At 40.6% G+C, this 18,474-nt stretch overlaps 1 protein-coding gene across 1 annotated transcript in view; it reads right to left on the bottom strand.

Annotated features, from left to right (window-relative positions):
* The window catches only part of FRAS1 (Fraser extracellular matrix complex subunit 1), a 455,628-nt gene that overhangs the window by 165,682 nt on the left and 271,472 nt on the right, over positions 1–18,474 (bottom strand). Inside the window, exons 23-28 of the mRNA XM_011941729.1 lie at positions 14,039–14,185; positions 11,116–11,256; positions 9,748–9,888; positions 7,815–7,955; positions 4,770–5,040; positions 880–964 (exon numbers count right to left, since the gene is read on the bottom strand). Of these exons, the coding sequence (XP_011797119.1) occupies positions 880–964; positions 4,770–5,040; positions 7,815–7,955; positions 9,748–9,888; positions 11,116–11,256; positions 14,039–14,185 (926 nt within the window). The remainder of the gene's footprint in view (positions 1–879; positions 965–4,769; positions 5,041–7,814; positions 7,956–9,747; positions 9,889–11,115; positions 11,257–14,038; positions 14,186–18,474) is intronic.

Raw genomic sequence — 18,474 nt, 5'->3', positions numbered from 1 at the left:
GTAGATCCTTAATAATATTCTCCAACTGCTGCAAATTCCACATACTAGAGAAAGATACAACAAACTCCTTCACCTAAAACTAAAGACAGTCTTTTGTTTGTTTGTTTGTTTGTTTGAGACAGGGTCTCACTGTGTTGCTCAGGCTGGGGCATGGTGGTATGATCGTCATTCATTGCAGCCTCAACCTTCCTGAGCTCAGGTGATCCTCCCATCTCAGTTTCCCAAGTAGCTGGGACTACAGGAATGCATCACCAGGCCCAGCTAATCTTTTGTATTTTTTTGTTTGTTTGTTTCAGTATAGATGGGGTTTCGCCATGTTGCTCAGGCTGGCTTCAAACTCCTGGGCCCAAGCAATCCACCTGCCTCAGCCTCCCAAAGTGCTGAGATTATAGGCATGAGCCACTGCACCCTGCCAATTATTTGGAAGGGCTGCTAGTAGATTCAGTATAGTAAAGTTAGGCATCATGTAATGGTTAAGAACACTGCCTCTGTAGCCAGATTTACTGGGCACAAACATTGACTCCCTATTTATTAGCTATATTACCATAGACGAGTTACGTCACCTTCTTGTGACTTTGCTTCCTTGTCTGTAAATTGGAAACAATAATACCTCATAATATTGGCATAAGGATTAACTGAGTTACTTACATGAAACACTAAAACTATAACACTGAGTACTAGAGGAATATTAGTAATTTTGGTTGCTGCTATTGTTATTACCCATAAGTCCTAAAAATTACTCCCGTGGCATCTCAAGAGGAAGCCAAGACTAGATTAATTTAATGCAATCATTTTCATGAAATCCACAGGAAACCTGGATTTTGTGCTTGAGAACTAGTAGGCATGTAAAATTATTAATTCCTTGGCCATTTTTATTACCTGTGTTGAAAACGCTTGTATGTTGATCAGTTGTGGCTCAGAGAAGAACTGCTGGTCACTAATTTTCAAGAAAAAGTAACCTTTCCTAAAGAAGTCCCAAAGAAAGGAATAAGAAAATATAATCATTACATTAGACTTTAGACAGAAAAGGCTTAAAAACATTTTCAGGTTATGTGTAGGTAAGAATTTGGATCAAACTGCTGCAGCAATGTCATATTCATACTATAAAGAAAAACTACCAGACAAAGATGAACATAGTAAGATTCAGGTAAAAATACTGTGTGTTTTTAAATCTCCTTATAACAATTATAATAATTATGTAACCATTTTGTTTCCTATCTTTCTAAACTGAATAAAGAAAAGACTGAAAAATTAGTTGTCAGGCCAAGGCAGATTAGCAATATATCGTAGGCTAATGGTTAAACTGAAGAATTGAAAGGAATCTTTTATAGTCTCTGACCAGTTCTCCACAATTCCCTCTTCCCAACAAATGCTCTTCCTAACCTCTGCCCAATTCATGTGAGTGGGCCCCCAGTAACAATGTTTGCAATGTCTGTATTACACGGCTGTTCATCTCCCCTCACTCCCCACCAGCCTACACATAGTCATTGTGGACAGACTAGGGAAGGATGGCTGATTCTTCCCTGGCGATTTGCAACTGGCCCAGGAGCCAGCAGTCAGTCTCAGCATTTGACTACAGAACAATCAGAGTCTACTGTGTAGAACAAGCCTGCCTGTAAGACAGAAGTGAATGAAGTCTATAAGCAAAGAGACACAGGGATGACAGAAGAGTTGATTCTTGCTTCCCCTTCCCAGTCCTTGCTTCCACACAGTCCTGGAGCACAATTGCCCTTGGTGCCTTTGAGATCTGAGCCACCCCTGCAATGTTATAACAAGCCGTACATTTTTGCTAATCTAGTTTACGTTTACTTCCATTACTTGCAACCAAAGAGTCCCAATTAATAATAAAATAAGCCGTTGTTCAAGCAGCTTCAGAGACTGCTAGAGGGAAGGTAAGACTTACCCACCTTCAAAGCCAAACCAAGCACAGAACTTACTGCTGACTGGTAAGATATAGGACTATTGCATTATGGGTATTTTTGAATTCTGATCTACCAGAGGGACCATTGTTTTAAAGTTCTTTAGAAGTTATTCTTGGAACTACTATTTATACATGAAAGAATGTGGATGGATCTCAAAAGCATTATGGCAAAAGACAGAAACAAAAGGCTACATATTGTTTGATTCCATTCACCTAATGTTTTAAAAACCACAAAACTATAGCAGTAAAACTGGATCAGTGGTCACCAGTGACTGGGGGTAAAGGAGCAACTATAAAAAGGAGACTTTTGGGGTAATGAAACTATTTTACATATTGACTATGGTTGTGGTCACAAGACTGCAAAACTGTATACAGTTATTAATATTTATGGAACAATACACTTCAAAATGGGGGATTTTATTGAATGCAAATTATACCTCAATAAACCTGATTGTTTTTTAAAAAACTATTTTTGTCTTCCCTTCTATTCTATCTTCCCTTCATTTTCTGTCCCATTTAAGTCCTGTCCCTCTGCACCACCACCTCAGGCTTCAAGAGAATGTAACTGATGGATTGCCTTCCAGGATAGAAGAGAAGGTAAGACAAAAATAGTTCTTTAAAAATGATTTTTGGTGGCACTGAGGTTCCAATAACAGTGTTCAGTATATGAGCAATACCATTTTATCCCAATGATGGCAACTACACCTATAGGTTGTCTTCTACTCCACAGAAGCATTCTAATCCCAAAGGAATCCGATCCTAAAGAATCGTGGTCAGTGTCTTCGTGGTTAAAAACAAAACAAAACACAAACTTATTTGTTTTGTATTATTAAGAGACTTTAATAATTTTATTTTCCATGGGTTTCTACCAACCTCATTTTATTATTATTCTCATTCTTTCTTTTGTTGAATTTTTACTGTGCCTCTCATTCTTTCTTTTGTTGGATAAAGAGAATCCAGTATTAAAATGGGTGCCCCAAAAAGAGTACTGTGAGTATTTCCTAAACTGCCATTCTTTGTCCCTTTTAGGGGTACAAAGCTATGATTCCACAAAAAAACAGGTGATGAGAGGTTAAAGAAGTTAAATAGACAAGAAGGTTGACCTTGGTGGTCTATGAAGCTTTATGCTTTTCATAAGCGACTGCAAGAAAAGGGATTACTATACAGAGTTGTATCGCTCTGTGTTTGTGTGTCTGTGTGATAGAAATACTTAAGAATAGGCCAGGTGTGGCAGCTCACGCATGTAATTGCAGCACTTTGGGAGGCCAAGGCAGGCAGATCACTAGAGGTGAGGAGTTCGAGACCAGTCTGGCGAATATAGTGAAACCCTACATCTTCTAAAAATACAAAAATTAGCTGGGCATGGTGGCATGTGCCTCTAGTCCCAGCTACTCAGGAAGCTGAGGCATGAGAATCACTTGAACCCAGGAGGCAGAGGTTTTGGTGAGCCAAGATCATGCCACTGTACTCCAGCCTGGGTGACAGAGTGAGATTCTGTCTCAAATAATAATAATAATAATACTTATAGTAAAAATGAATGCAGAATATAGAGTAGGAATTTGAAGAGTCTATGGCATCAAACACCAGAGTGTTAAGCTTCATCTCTGTAGCAATACTTCTCTATGAGGTGACCTTTTGTCCTTTGAGGAGGGAAGCATGCCTATTGTTCCTAGTATATTGGGAGGCAGAAATCATTGTGGCTAAAGGCATGGGTTGTGGAATCAGTCTTGGCTTGGAGTCTCAGCTCTGCACACACAAGTTGAGAGGTCTTGGGCAAGATGACCTATACTCTCAAGGCCTCAGTTTCCTTATCTGTAGACTAGGAACATGAGATACATAGTTCATGTAAAGTGCTTAACATGATGCCTGGCTCAAAGTTAGCACTCCATAAATGCTAGTTGTTCTTATTCCTATAATATGATCTTCCAAGGTCACTGGCATCATCACCTCTGAATTACAATAGAGAAAATGCCATCTACTTTTCTCCTCACCTATCTCCCAGCCCAAATCTCAAAACCAACAAACCCTCAAGGTTAGTGTTGACAGCAGAAAATACTCACCGCGTCCTTGTCACTGTTCCATGGGTTTCAACTCCTTGTTTATACATAGAGTCTGTGCTGAATTATCTGCACTAATGAAGTAGAGCAGGATGAAGGATAATCCGAAAGGCTAATCTTTGGGGGGCACCCTCTGACTTCTGTGGAGTAGATTTACCCTGCTAATTATATAGCTATATTTGCTTGGGTTGGTGTTAACATTCAATTGCATTCCTGAAGCATATGTCAGCTGGGGTGGGGAAGGCAGCCAGAAGTGTGCTAAGCATCAAGGGAAAACTGAATCAGGCTTAAAAATTAACCACAATTAATCCCATAATGTGGATAATAAAAAGTTCACTGTGATTCTAAGTTTCCTTCCAACTCTAAAATCCTAGAGACCACACAACACCTTGAAAAGCATGTGCTCCATCCTCTTTCTCTCTGCCGCCCACTCCCAGTGTATTGCCCCAGTGTTGAAGCAGCAGCTGTAACATCTAGGTATGTGACCACTTTTGTTTCTGCTGGGCCAAAAATCTGAGTAATTGTACCAGGATTTGGTACAATTCTCTGTTGCATCAGAGAATTACCCATAATTATGTGAGAAAATGAAAATGTCTCTAACAGATGCACGTTCTTTGAGCAATCACAGGGAAATGATGACAGGCAGCTGACAGCATTTGGGTTTGTAGAGTATTGATCTTCCCCAGATGAGAAGGGTCAGCTATTAAGAAAGAGAGGCTAGGACAGGGTGGAGGAGTGGAAAAGCAACGATGGAAAGGAGGCAGGAAGAAAACAACAAAACACAGAGTCACCTGAGTTTTTCTTTGCTGTGCACAAAACGCACTTTCTTCTCGTTCACGTTTTTCCAGCTAAAACGTCCAGCCTTGTCCAGCTGAACCTCTTTTCCATTTCTTGAGAGCACTAGCTGACCATTGGTGGGAGCACTCACAACATGAAACAGGAGATCTTCGACCCTACCCTCCTGGTCTTGGACATTCAGGAGGGAAAAATCCAGTGGCTTTATTGAACCAATTGGGAGGATCAGGGAACCATTCACATGAAGACTAGGGGTATGTATTTTGCCTGAAAAACAGGAACCCAAAGGTGAAGCTTGTGGTACCTTCCCTAATTAGGTCAATTTCCCCTTATTTTTATTTTTTCAGACCACCTCCTTACAATTTCCAGAAAATAAACACAAAATAAGAAACAGAGTTGATTTCACTGCATAAACAGTGTGCTGGAATTTACAGTATTACATTGTTACAAAAGACCACAACCGTCAGCTGGCTCTAGGGAGCTTCAGTGTTCTGAAGAATACACATGATGTCTCTTTGCCTCCCAGTGAGGTCCTCAGGTGTGAGTCACTGCTCCTGTTCTTTGACACACATTTCATATAGAAGACAAGGAGCCTGGAAACTATGCCGATGGCGGGAGTAGGCCAGTCCCAATTCCATGCCAAACCAAAGGTTAATGGCTACTTTCTTCTTTTAAAGAAGTTTAGGTGAGGAAACAAGTCCTAGTTCCAAACCAGTACCTATCTTTACGACTGCATCTGTCAAACACTGCTCTCACTTCCTGCTGAGCTCTGGCTCTGACTCAGACATGTTCCCCTCTTTCAGGCAGCTCCAGCTTTCCTTTCAGCTGCCCTCCATGTGCCAACCCTTTTTTTGTTTTAATTTTAAATAAGCTTGTAATGTTGTTAACTCAGAGCTGCACAGCTGAGATTCTGGGCTACGGTATACAATAAGCCTCCCAGTGGTTACCGCCCTGGATGCACATGACAAGAACATAGGACTTCAATGTAATTATTAAACTATAAAACTCTTAGAAGAAAATATAGGAGCATATTTTTATGATTTTTGAATTAGACAATGCTTTCTTAGATAAGACATAAAAAGTACACATGACAAAAGAAAAAATAAATGAACATCATCAAAATGTAAAACTTTTGTATTCAAAGGGTACCTGTGAGAAAGTGAAAAGACAACACACAGGGCCGGGCGCGGTGGCTCAAGCCTGTAATCCCAGCACTTTGGGAGGCCGAGACGGGCGGATCACGAGGTCAGGAGATCGAGACCATCCTGGCTAACACAGTGAAACCCCGTCTCTACTAAAAATACAAAAACTAGCCAGGCGAGGTGGCGGGCGCCTGTAGTCCCAGCTACTCCGGAGGCTGAGGCAGGAGAATGGCGTAAACCCGGGAGGCAGAGCTTGCAGTGAGCTGAGATCCGGCCACTGCACTCCAGTCCGGGCAACAGAGCAAGACTCTGCCTCAAAAAAAAAAAAAAAAAAAAAAAGACAACACACAGAATGGGAGTAAACACACAAATCATATATCTACAAAGGGACTTGTATCAAGAATATGTAAAGAACTCCTATAACTCAACAATAGAAAATGAAAAACCCAATTTTTAAAATGGGTGAAGAATTTGAATCTGCATTTCTTCAAAGAAGATACACAAAGGCCAATAAGCACATGAGCAGGTGCAAAATCATAACCACAATAAGATATTGCCTCATGTTTTTGACAAACGACTCTCAAAAGCCAACACTCAGTAATGTCCCTCCCAAGCTTTACTCACCTATAAAGGTTTTGGGATTCAAAATTAAGACTGAATTTAAATTCACTTCTCTTTGTTATTTAAGGTAACGTGTCCATTAATGTGTTGGAAGAGACTGGCTTCATTTCTTAACATGTTTCTTCTTCTTCTTCTTCTTCTTCTTCTTATTATTATTATTATTATTTTGAGATGGAGTCTCGCTCTATCGCCCAGGCTGGAGTACTGTGGCATCATTTCGGCTCACCATAACCTCCACCTCCTGGGTTCAAGCGATTCTCCTGCCTCAGCCTCCTGAGTAGCTGGGATTACAGGCGCTCATTACTGTGCCTGGCTAATTTTTGTATTTTTAGTAAAGACAGGGTTTCACCATGTTGACCAGGCTGGTCTTGAACTCCTGACCTCAGATGATCTGCCTGCCTCGGCCTCCCAATGTGCTGGAATTACAGGCATGAGCCACCACGCCGGGCCGATGTTACATATTTTTAAGGGCAAACAGGGTAGCTTGAAATCCATCCACTAGAAACATGTGAAGCTCATGAAGCAGACTCCTCATACTATTTGTTATTTATTTATAATTTATCTCTAATGTGTGAAAAAGGGTGTACCACTGCACTTTGACATAATTAGCTCTACAAATTTATATAAATATAAATAAATCATAGGTAAATATAGTCATGTGCTCTATAACATTTCAGTCAACAACAGACCACTTATATGATGGTGGTCCCAGAAAATTATACTGTACCTTTTCTATTTTAGATATGTTTAGATACACAAATACTTACTATTGTGTTACAATTGCCTATGGTATTCAGTACACTCACATGCTGTACAGGTTTGTAGCCTATATTGTATAGACTTGGTGTGCAGTAGGCTATATCATCTAGGTTTGGGTAACTACACTCTATGAAGTTCAAACAATGATGAAACTGCTTAATGATGCATTTCTCAGAATGTATCCCCATCATTAAGCAAAGTGTGACTGTATATATGTAATTTTCTATAACATGGCCGTAGTTCAGGAACTTAGCTAAGTTTTATGCCAATTTCTTAGCTGATAGCTGTGACTTTTAAGGCACAGATTGCTTCTTTTCCTTTCCAATGATTATAGAAGTTGAGATTTCCCAATTTTCCATATTCTATAAAGAGTCCCTTACTCCTTAGCAGCACCATGGGTCTTCCCAAATTGAGAATGCTGCATTTTGTATCACATAAGTCAATTATGTCTGCAAACTCAGCCTTCACATAGAGAAAGTATTGGTAAGTTCACCAGACCATCAGAGGAGAAACACTTACCAGAACATGTTTCATTAGAGGAGTGGGCAGAAAAGCCGGGAACACAGTTGTAAACACAGAGGCCACTCTTCAGAAAGAACCCATGGCCACAGAGGTGACAAAGGTCCCTGTGGCTGCACTGCAAGCACCCCCGAGGACAGGCTATTAGAAAAGGAAACACTAAATGAGATTCAATCAAGGCACCACCAGCAACAGAGAAATAAAGGGCTTTCAACCAGAAGAGTCAGAGCACATGCAACAAATGAGCCCCAACTGTAACCAAAGAGAAGACTGACGGTTTCCCCGTAGAATGTACAGGGAGCTGATCTATAGAGAGGAACACTCCTTGCTTTAGGCAATGTGATCTAAAAATGTTACACATGCATGAATTGTTTAAAAAGTTAACCATATTGACTTGTAAGAAAAGCCCTTTGTAGTGATTAAGAGCACAGACTCTTTCTAGGTATCCTTCCTTTCCTAACCTTCCCAGCTGTTGACCTAGGGCAAGTTCTGTTTAACAATCGATGCCATAATTTTCTTGTCTTAAAAATGGGGACATTGGCCGGGCGCGGTGGCTTAAGCCTGTAATCCCAGCACTTTGGGAGGCCGAGATGGGTGGATCACGAGGTCAGGAGTTCGAGACCATCCTGGCTAACACGGTGAAACCCCGTCTCTACTAAAAATTACAAAAAAGCTAGCCGGGCGAGGTGGCTGGCGCCTGTAGTCCCAGCTACTTGGGAGGCTGAGGCAGGAGAATGGCGTGAACCCGGGAGGCGGAGCTTGCAGTAAGCTGAGATCCGGCCACTGCACTCCAGCCTGGGCGACAGAGCGAGACTCCGTCTCAAAAAAAAAAAAAAAAAAAATGGGGACATTAATAGCACCTAATGCAAATAATTGTTGGGAGGATTACATGTGTTATAATGTGCAATGACTGAAATAGTGCGTGGTAAGCAGGAAGGGCTCAATTGTTCTACTACTACCACCAATAATTATTATTGTTATTAGTAGCAGTAGTATTTAACAGTATTTTAAATACCGGAGGAGAGCAGCTATTAATAGGACCATAGGATTACTTTTCCGGTCAAGTTAACAATTTTCTAGGAAGAGTTTTTACTGACCAATTTTTCTGCTTTCTTAGTTGAGATTTTGTTATAGAGAGGCTACACAGTATAGTTTAAAGGGTCCTGGATTGGAATCAGAAAACCTGGGTTTAACATCTGGTCTTAAGTTGCTGTGATTAACACTTTTAAGTCTCTTATTTTTCTTTCACTTGTAAAACAGGATTCATAGTGTCTGTCATATTTTATCAAGCCATTGTGAATATGAAATTAGATAACGCAAATGGGGGAAATTTAGTGATATGTAAATGCTATGCCTGGTTAATAGCATTATTAAATGTCAGGTACTACAGTGGGGCATACAAACCAAGTTTTTATAGATATGATGAGAAAAAACTGATAAAACTCTCTAGCTAATCCAGTGGACAAGGAGATTAAGACTTGGGGTTCAACTTGAGTTTCATAAAAGCTCCAGTGTGTTTCACTAAATTGTTCCCAAAATTTCCATTCTTTAAGGATACTATCAGAATCATGGGTAATTTAGTCTAAACACTAAAAATTCTATGTCTATATCAACAGGGCTGATCCACTCTTAATGGACCCTCACTGTAGATCAATATAAGCTTTACATTCCATAAAATATTGGCTTTGTTTCCATAAAGACCTTTGGGGACAATATTTATTTGTGTAAGAGAATATTGGCTTACACTCCTATATCCTATTTAACCAACATATGGCAGATATGCATGTGAAGCCATCAATTACTTAGGCTAAGCTCTCTGGGCTTTCATTCTGCTTTCTAATTTAAGTATTCTTGGATACCTGCGAGTCAGCGCATGTGACTTACTTGATGCCTTCACTTCTTTCCAGAATAATCAAAACAGTCTCCAAGTTACCTGTGCATTTGTGCTTTACATGATCTGCAAAGTACCCCTTCCCACATTCCTGGACGCACTGGGCTTCCAAGAGGAGAAATGGCCCTTCGCAGCGGGTACACTCATGGGGACCTTGGCACTGGAGACAGTAGCTGTCACAGTCTGAAAGACAAAAGTCAAGTCATCAGGAATCTGTGTGGCTTTCCAGGGACTCCAGGCCCTTGTGGGAAGGCAGCATGAGATGTCCAGCAGCAGTACAGCCTAGTGTACCTGGCAAAGGACCATATGAAGAGTGAAGGAGTCTGGGTTCTGGTTGTGACTATGATACTTACCAGCTGGGAGACTTAGGATTAGTCACTCTACCTCACTGAGCCTCAGTGTTCTTCTCTATAAAATAGGGGTTGATATACTGTCCTATCCACCCATGGAAAATGCTAGATAAACTATAAAGTGAATGACAGATATCAGCAATTATTATTATTATTATTCTTATTTGAGATGGAGTTTTGCTTGTTGCCCAGGCTGGAGTACAGTGGCACAATCTTGGCTCAACGCAACCTCCGCCTCCCGGATTCAAGTGATTCTCCTGGCTTAGCCTTCCTGAGTAGCTGGGATTACAGGCATGTGCCACCACGCTTGGCTAATTTTGTATTTTTAGTAGAGATGGGGTTTCTCCATGTTGGTCAGGCTGGTCTCGAACTCCCGACCGCAGGTGATCCATCTCCCTCCGCCTCCCAAAGTGTTGGGATTACAGACATGAGCCACCATTCCTGGCCTAAGCAACTATTATTATTATTATTAGTCCTTGGCTCTCAATACTGTTTTGCTGAAGTGTTGACCTTCTGTGGTTCATCAAGTCAGTTTTCAGTCCCCCAGGAATACTCCTAGGAATGCCATCTGTGCACTTTTGAGGGGAATTTCAGGGTCTGAGAATTCTGTAGTGTTCAGTTGAGGCTAAAAGGGATACTAGGCCAGAGAGAGATGATTGTGAGCTATATGCAATACAGAGGGTTGAAGGGGTCAGTGAGTGAAATCATCGGGTCTTCCCATGTGCCCAAATGCTTAGGGTACAAACACCTTCCCACCTGGAGAACCTGACTGTTCAATTTTTAAGAAAATCTGAAAGTAATAGCTAACACACACCTGTTTGTGTGGTCCTATATGCCCAAGATTTCCATACCGCCCTCAAATTTTAGCAAATGTGTTGTTAGGGCATGGAAGATGAAAAGGGGAAATGTTCACGATAACAAAGATAGCTCTTAGGAAAGAAACCAGAAACTGGGTAAAAAGCCAGAAGGGGAAACTTGCCACAGTTTCCTTCTGAGAAGAGTACAAACCGGAGGTGGCCAAGGTATGGCTGAACACAGAGCAGGGCCTCTACACACTTACTCTTGCAGAGGCCCGAGTCCTGGTAAAATGATGACCGGCACTGCTCCACACAGGCCCCATCCTGGAGAACGTAGCCATCCATGCACTGCAGGCAGTCTGTTTTCAGAGGCCCACTGCAGGCACTGCAGCTCCAATCACACTCTAAAAGAGAAAGTCTGCATTAGATTATCTTCCTTTCTGTCCACCCTCAGACCCAGAAATTCATTTATGAGGAGTCTGTTTGCAGCCGCAAGGAGTAAAATAAGGACAACGTAAGAGATGTCAGATAAGCAGACTCAAACGAGGTTTCCACTTGTAGTAGCCTGAATGCTTCTCTGAGCTTTAAGTGTTCCCTTATTATGTTAGACACGGACATGTACAAGGAGCACTCCATGCTTGTGCCGAGCCTGCATGTCAGCAGGGCTGCTGAGAAACCAGATCACTCTGGTCTTAATTCTTCATCCCTGTGCCACATCAAGTCTTCAGGCAAAACCTGCCTCAGGGAGTGGCCAACTCGCCCCACAAACCTGTCAGTTTGTGGTGAAAAACAAGATTATCACAAATCTACCCCATTATAAATGATTTCATAACTATGCTGGCAGTTTTCAGCTAACCCTGACTTCTTTCAAGTACTCAATGCTCAATAGGTAAAGAGATGTCAGAGACTCAACGAAGAATGCATCTGCTGCCACAAATAACACCAGTTGCATGAGTTTCTATCTCTCAAAACCAAGCATTGACCAAAATGACAGAAAGAACCAATGATGTCAGAATTATATGGGGCATAAAGGTCCTGTCCAGAAAGAAAGAGGTTGCTAAAACAATAGAAGATCTCATTTAGGCATTAGAACAGACTCAATTACATGTTAATTTGCTCCATAAGCACCTATGGGATAGTCACTGAACAGCAGGAGGGGGCAATATAAAGGTGGTAGGTGTAGAACTTGTCATCAAGGAGCTTATGTTCTAGAGGGGTCTAACCTTGAATGTACACGCAAATAATCCAGGGGGGTTTTTAAAAATATGGATTAGGCTCAACATCAGATTTATTAAATCAGAGTCTCAGGGATTGGGATGGGGCAAGGGAAAACATGTTGCTGCTGTACTTGTTATTGTGAATATTATAGTTGTTGCTCTTGCTGTTGCTTTTAATGGCCCAGGCAATTCTGATGCAGTCAGAAAACTCATGTTTGAAAGCCAGTGTTGTAGCTGGTAAGGGAAGTGCTACACGCATGGAAGATGGGATGGGATAGCACAGTTAAGTGCATGGATTTTGAAGAAAGGTAAATCTGTATTCAAGTCATGACTTTGCTACTTTTTATCTGTATTATCCTACAAAAATGTTTTTATCTATATTATCCTTGGTTTCTCACCTGTAAAACATGGGTGAGAATAGTACCCATTTCATAAAGTCATTGTGAAGAATAAAATGAAATAATGAAATTCAATAATTTAGCACAGTGCCTGGCATACAGTAACAACTCAATAAACGTTTGCTGCTGAGCTGTTTCTCTTAGAGAACCTATCTCCATTCAGGGTCACCCTGGATCTCACCTTCCATTCCTGCTAAGAAACTGGAGAAACCTCTCATGAGTTACCTTTTCTCTTCCTTGATAGAATATTTCTAAGTCCCAAAGAAATCAGGTAAATATGCAAGATAGTACACGTGCTTCCAAGAAGATTTACAAAGTTAATCCTATTCCTTTATTTGGCTGAATCAGTCCTGAGGGAAAATGACTAAAACAGAGCCTTGAAAACTGCCAGCATAGTTATGAAATCATCTATAATGGGGTGGATTTGTGATAATCTTGTTTTTCACCACAAACTGACAGCTACTGGTTAGAAGTCAAAAAAAAAAAAAAAAAAAAAAAAAAAAAAAAGAAAGGAAAAAACCTCTGTGGTTTTGAACACAGCAGACCACCTAAGTTGACAACCAAGTAGAATTTCTTGGAATGGAAAGTGTGTAATTTTGCAGAACCTTATAGCATCCTAAGTTTACTTGACAGATGTTTGACCACCATATCTAAGCTCTAGCTTCTCTGCCAGAATCAGAAGGATAGAGAGAAATGTGGAAGGAGGCAGGAATGAGGAAACGGACAGGAGCAAGTAAAACCTGTTCTTTACCTCTGCTTTTCCTCTTGCTGAGCACTACCATTCAAAGAGCATAAGCCCCAAGAATTCCAACTACTGGAGAGCAAGGAAAAGGGCACTTGGCATTTGACATTATCTCCCTATAAATTTCCTTGAATACAGGGACTACGTCTTCACTCATGTAAGTATGTTAAGCAGAAATGAACACATCAGACATGATTCCTGACCTCATCAAGCTTAGAGGTAGCAATCTAGAGTTGTAAATGCAAACACCTACAGCCCAGGAAAGTAATGTATCTTCAGAGTAGGCCTTGTGTGATAGAAAGGGAATGGTGGGGACTGATGAACTGAAGAGATCCTGCTCCATCCAGCAGGGACGACAGCTACACTGTTTCAACCTACAGTTGCACCGTCGGGATGCATATGCAACACTACTAGAGCTTCTGGTTAAAAAAAACAACAACATTTGAAAATCTCAATTTTTGTGTGTGAAATCTTCTGATTTTTAAAAGGTGAACAATTAAAGATTTTAAAGCATTGAAACATTAGGTAGACCAAAGAAAATATGTCTATGGGCCAAATATAACCTGAGGATTTACAATTTGCCACCTCTAGTCTTGTTATCAAAATGTGGTATAACGTCTGACACAAGAAGGTGCTCAAAATATATGCTTAATAAGTAAATCAAGGAGTGAATAAATAAACATATACATACCTACACAATTGTTGCTATCATCAGAGACAGTCAAAATATATGATGACTGGTGTTTTCTCAATATGGAAAACTAGACATCAGTAGTAAAGGGGTATCACTGAGTAAAAGAATCTTTACACAATTCAGGAAGAGCTTTACCTTTGCACGTGTTGGTGGAGAAGTCAAGATAGTACTGTGGGGCACAGCTCTCATACTGACATTCCCCAAAGAGCAGAACCTTGTTTGGATCTTGGCAGGAGGTACAGCCGGCCTGTGAATCACAGCTTCCACACTGTGTGTTGCATGCTGAGCAGACAGGAAAAGGAAATGACCAGATGATTACAATTGCAAATACTGAAGCACTGATCAAACCTAGACAGATGTTATGTAGGAACAAAGCCTTGCTCCAACCTGCTCCACATTTCAATATGGCTCATAGCCCTCCCCTGTGATCAACAAAAACAGAAAATATTAGTTTCCAAAATAGAAAAGGGTAATCTTATTTTACAAAGAATATAAATTGCAAACCCAAGAATGGAAATCCCATATCCAAATTGCTCTGTGATTCAGCAACAGAATTTATGCTTACTCTAAGATCCCTGGAATTACAATTCAGAACTTAAACCTTACTTCTTCAGGAATCAAGCACCCTTTAGTCCATAATGTAGATTCAGGTTTTTTGTGATACTAACATTAAAATTAGGCACCAACTTTACTGGGGAGCTTGGGGATCCCCATACTTTAAGATGCAAAGGACTTGAAGGTGAACTGGTTGACTGATTTGCCTAGTTACAACTCTTATAAACCAGTCACGTAACTCTGACATTCAGGGATGATCCCCCAATCTGGTCATGCTTCCATCTTCCCTCATTTAACAACTGGCATTTCTCCATCGACGTAGTTTTTCATGCCAGAAACCTCGGAGTCTATCTTGACACCTCTCTTTCCCCGACTCCTAATCCAATTATTCACTGGATCCTATTTATTCAAACTCCAATATAACTTTCAGAACTTTTCACTTTTTTCCATATCCACAAATGCCAATATTTCTAAGCCATCATCATCCCATGCTGAACTACTATCACAGCCTCCTAATTGGTTTCTCCATCTCCGCTCTGACCCCCTTGCAATCTATTTTCCATGCATCTACCAGAGTGGCTTTTAAAATTCATACAGCTCAGGTTTCCGAGTACACTTTCGCCTTCAAACTCAATGTCGTTTTTCAATCCTGGAAAATTTCCAGCCATCATTTCTGCAAATATTGCTCTTCTACCATTCCCTCCATTCTCTCCACCTGGAAATCCTATTATAACATGCATATTTGAATCCTCTTAATGTAATCTCTGAGTCTTTAACTCTTACTCATTCTTCAGTCTCTTCTTCTGGGACCGTTGTTAACTTTCTATTCTAAAACAGACCTTCCATTACAGCATCCTGTACATATTTTTCATGCCATGTATAGCAATTTCCATTTGAGTGATTATTCAATTAACATTTGTATCTTTTAGGCCGCAAACTTCAAGAAAGAAAATAGCAGGTCTATTTTGTTCATTGTAATGTTAGTCAGCACCTAGCTTGTCATCTGTCATATTATATGTGTTCAATAAACACTTGCTACATAAATGAAATAAAGCTAGATATTTCATAAGATATATACAACCACCAGCATTTCTGTCTCTTTCGGAAATCTTCCCTAAGTATGTGTCAGAGGAAAAGTTCACAGAGAAACCCAGTGAGTTTTAGATCTATATGATATCAAAGTATATGGCACAGTGCAAAAAAACTACCTTCCTGAAAAAAAAAAAAAAAATTCCCTTGTTTTTTTTTCCCTTCCAAGAAAGACATTGCTATAAAATATTCATTAGAATATGTATATTGGCAATTTAAGGTCCTGGGAAAATTCTGGACTGGATTTTCAGTTCTAATTATTTTCAATAATTAGAAAAGAATAGTTTAACTGTTGTAAGCTTAGGTGAGACCAAATTTTTATCCTTTTTTTTGCTAGAATTTTTATGCATGGTGTATCTTAATTTTGGCAAACAGTTTGATAGAGATTCCAAAAATAAACTTGTGAATACAAAAACGAAGTAAGACCTACTAGTTGTAAGTGGATTTGAAGGTGGTTGAAAAGCATACTCCAAATGTGATCAGCAAATCTTTATAATTGATAAAAATAGTGTCCACAGTAGAGTATCACATTCATCAAGCCTTAAATTCTTACTTGATCAATATTTTTATCCATGACTTTAATGGAAGAAAAGAAACAATGTCAATAATATTTAAATACACCACATGCACCTATATAGGAAACATACATAGTTAAGTTTCACCAGCTGGAATGAACAGTTCAGTTACCTTAACCAGTTGAAATCATGAACCTACAGTAATCAAGTGAAATAAGCAGAACTCTAAGAAAAGTCCCGCATTTATGTTCTAAAACCAACTGTACAAATACAGAATGAAGAAGACCTGCTTAGAAAGCAGTTGCTATGGAAAAAAATATCTAAGATTTTTAGTCAAAAACAGGCCTGATAGTAACTAAAAATTTGATATGCAACGTAAGGTCAGCCGGTCCTCCTTTCTTGACATAGAGCTGCAAAATGAAGTCCCCGAATGCCAGTTTCCCAGCCAGGGGTCAAGGCCAATTCCTTGCCCTAGTGTCTGAGGGTTTCCTATGACTTACTTCCACCTGCCTCTGTGTTCCTGAATCTTTTTTTGTCTTTTTTGAGACAGTTCTCACTCTGTCACCCTGTCACCCAGGCTGGAGTGTGGTGGCATGAACACAGTTCACTGTAGCCTCTACCTCCTGGGCTCAAGCAATCCTCCCGCTTCAGATTCTCATATTGCTGAGTCCACAGGCACATGCCACCATGTCCAGCTTATTTTTTAACTTTTTCTAGAGACAGGATCTCACTTTTTTGCCCAGGCTGGTCTCAAACTCCTGGCCTCAAATGATCCTCCCACCGTGCCCTCCCAAAGTGCTGGGATTACAGGTGTGAGCCACTGTGCCTGGCCTGAATCTTTCCACGGAGTACTCATCCCTCCTTGGAACCTTGATGTATACCTCAGCCCCTTCACTCACTTCTAAAAGAAATGGATTCATGCTGAGCATTTTGGATTGCTGGAAGACTTTATGGAGGATTTGGAGGGACATGGTAGTGTCACATTGAGAAACAGGTGGCTTCAAGGACTTCTGCCTCTTACCCTTTCCAAAATAATGAGTAAATGGCTGACCCTGTCTGACACAGAGCAGTTCTGTAGGTACCAACGTCCCTCGGGTTCTCAGCTTCCATGGTATTACATTCAGACCCCATAAAGTACTTACTAGTCCTGATGCAGACATCTTGGTGTGGCCACACCTGGAGCAGCAGGGGTAGTTCTCTGAGGTCAGTGACCCTTATAGCAAATGCAGGAGGATGGTGGAAAAGGTGGCAGAGTGCACCAGAAATCAGTGAGGGAAGCTGGGATGTCCAGTAACCATCACAACTGCGATGTGCTGTAAGGAGTGAGGGACCTCACAGTGTAGGGGTTCAATCACCTTCTTAAACAGACCTGTTTTCTGCTGTAGGTCTAAGAAATGGTCATTCACTCCTCCTTCAATACTCCATTGGCTCTAGGTCTACATGGCACAGAGATATCCAAGTGGGGAATGATTGTTAATTTCAAACTTTGGAAAGTAATCGTGTGAATGAAGGAGGAAGCTTATTCTATATCACTTTGGAGGCAAGTTCTAGGGCCAATTAAAAACAACTGTCCGGCAACTCCAGCTCCCCAGCAGTGGAACAGGCTTTCTTCTGTGGAAGTCTGTGGAGGTGAGTGAGAAAGAGTCTCTGCACTGGTGCAAGATTGGCTTGAGTAACTCTGGAATTCTCCTCCAACACCAAAGCACTATGGTTCAAGTACTCAGAACCTTACGTATCATCTCTTTTCTAAAGTTCCTACCTCAACTGGTGACCCTTAGATTTTTTAATTCAATTAATAGTACATCCTCTCGAAAGATTCCTGTAACTAGAATATCTAGAAAGCTCTCCAGTCCTTACTTCCTTCAATAATTTGGTTATGAATGCCTCCCTTAATATCCCTTAATACTGATTACATTTCCTCAAAAGCCCTTATTGCAGAATTTCTAAAATTGGCAGGCTTATAATTGTCTATAATTATGAGTATCAGAATAGAACATGTTGAATTTTTTTTTTTTCTTTGAGACTGAGTCTTGCTCTGTCACCCAGGCTGGAGTGCAATGGCACGATATCAGCTCACTGAAGCCTCTGCCTCCCAGGTTCAAGCGATTCACCTGCCTCAGCAACCCCCGAGTAGCTGGAATTACAGGTATGCACCACCATGCCCTGCTAGTTTTTTTGTATTTTTAGTAGAGATGGGGTTTCACCATGTGGCCAGGCTGTTTTTGTTTTTTGGTTTTTTTTTAACCTACTAGAAATTCAAATATCCCAACGTAGGAGCATAGTTTTTCAATCTTAGAATGAAATGTAAGGACTAAACTTAGGAAGTTCTTAATCCAACTGAAATATTCTATGACATTCTATTTACATGGGATGATAGCAAATGTGTTTGTGCAGAGGCCACCCTGCACCAAG

The sequence above is a fragment of the Colobus angolensis genome, unplaced genomic scaffold (genome assembly GCF_000951035.1).
Source record: "Colobus angolensis palliatus isolate OR3802 unplaced genomic scaffold, Cang.pa_1.0 Scaffold200, whole genome shotgun sequence".
Taxonomy (NCBI): domain Eukaryota; kingdom Metazoa; phylum Chordata; class Mammalia; order Primates; family Cercopithecidae; genus Colobus; species Colobus angolensis.
Note: the sequence above shows the minus strand (reverse complement) of the source record. Positions and strands in the feature narration are given on the sequence as shown.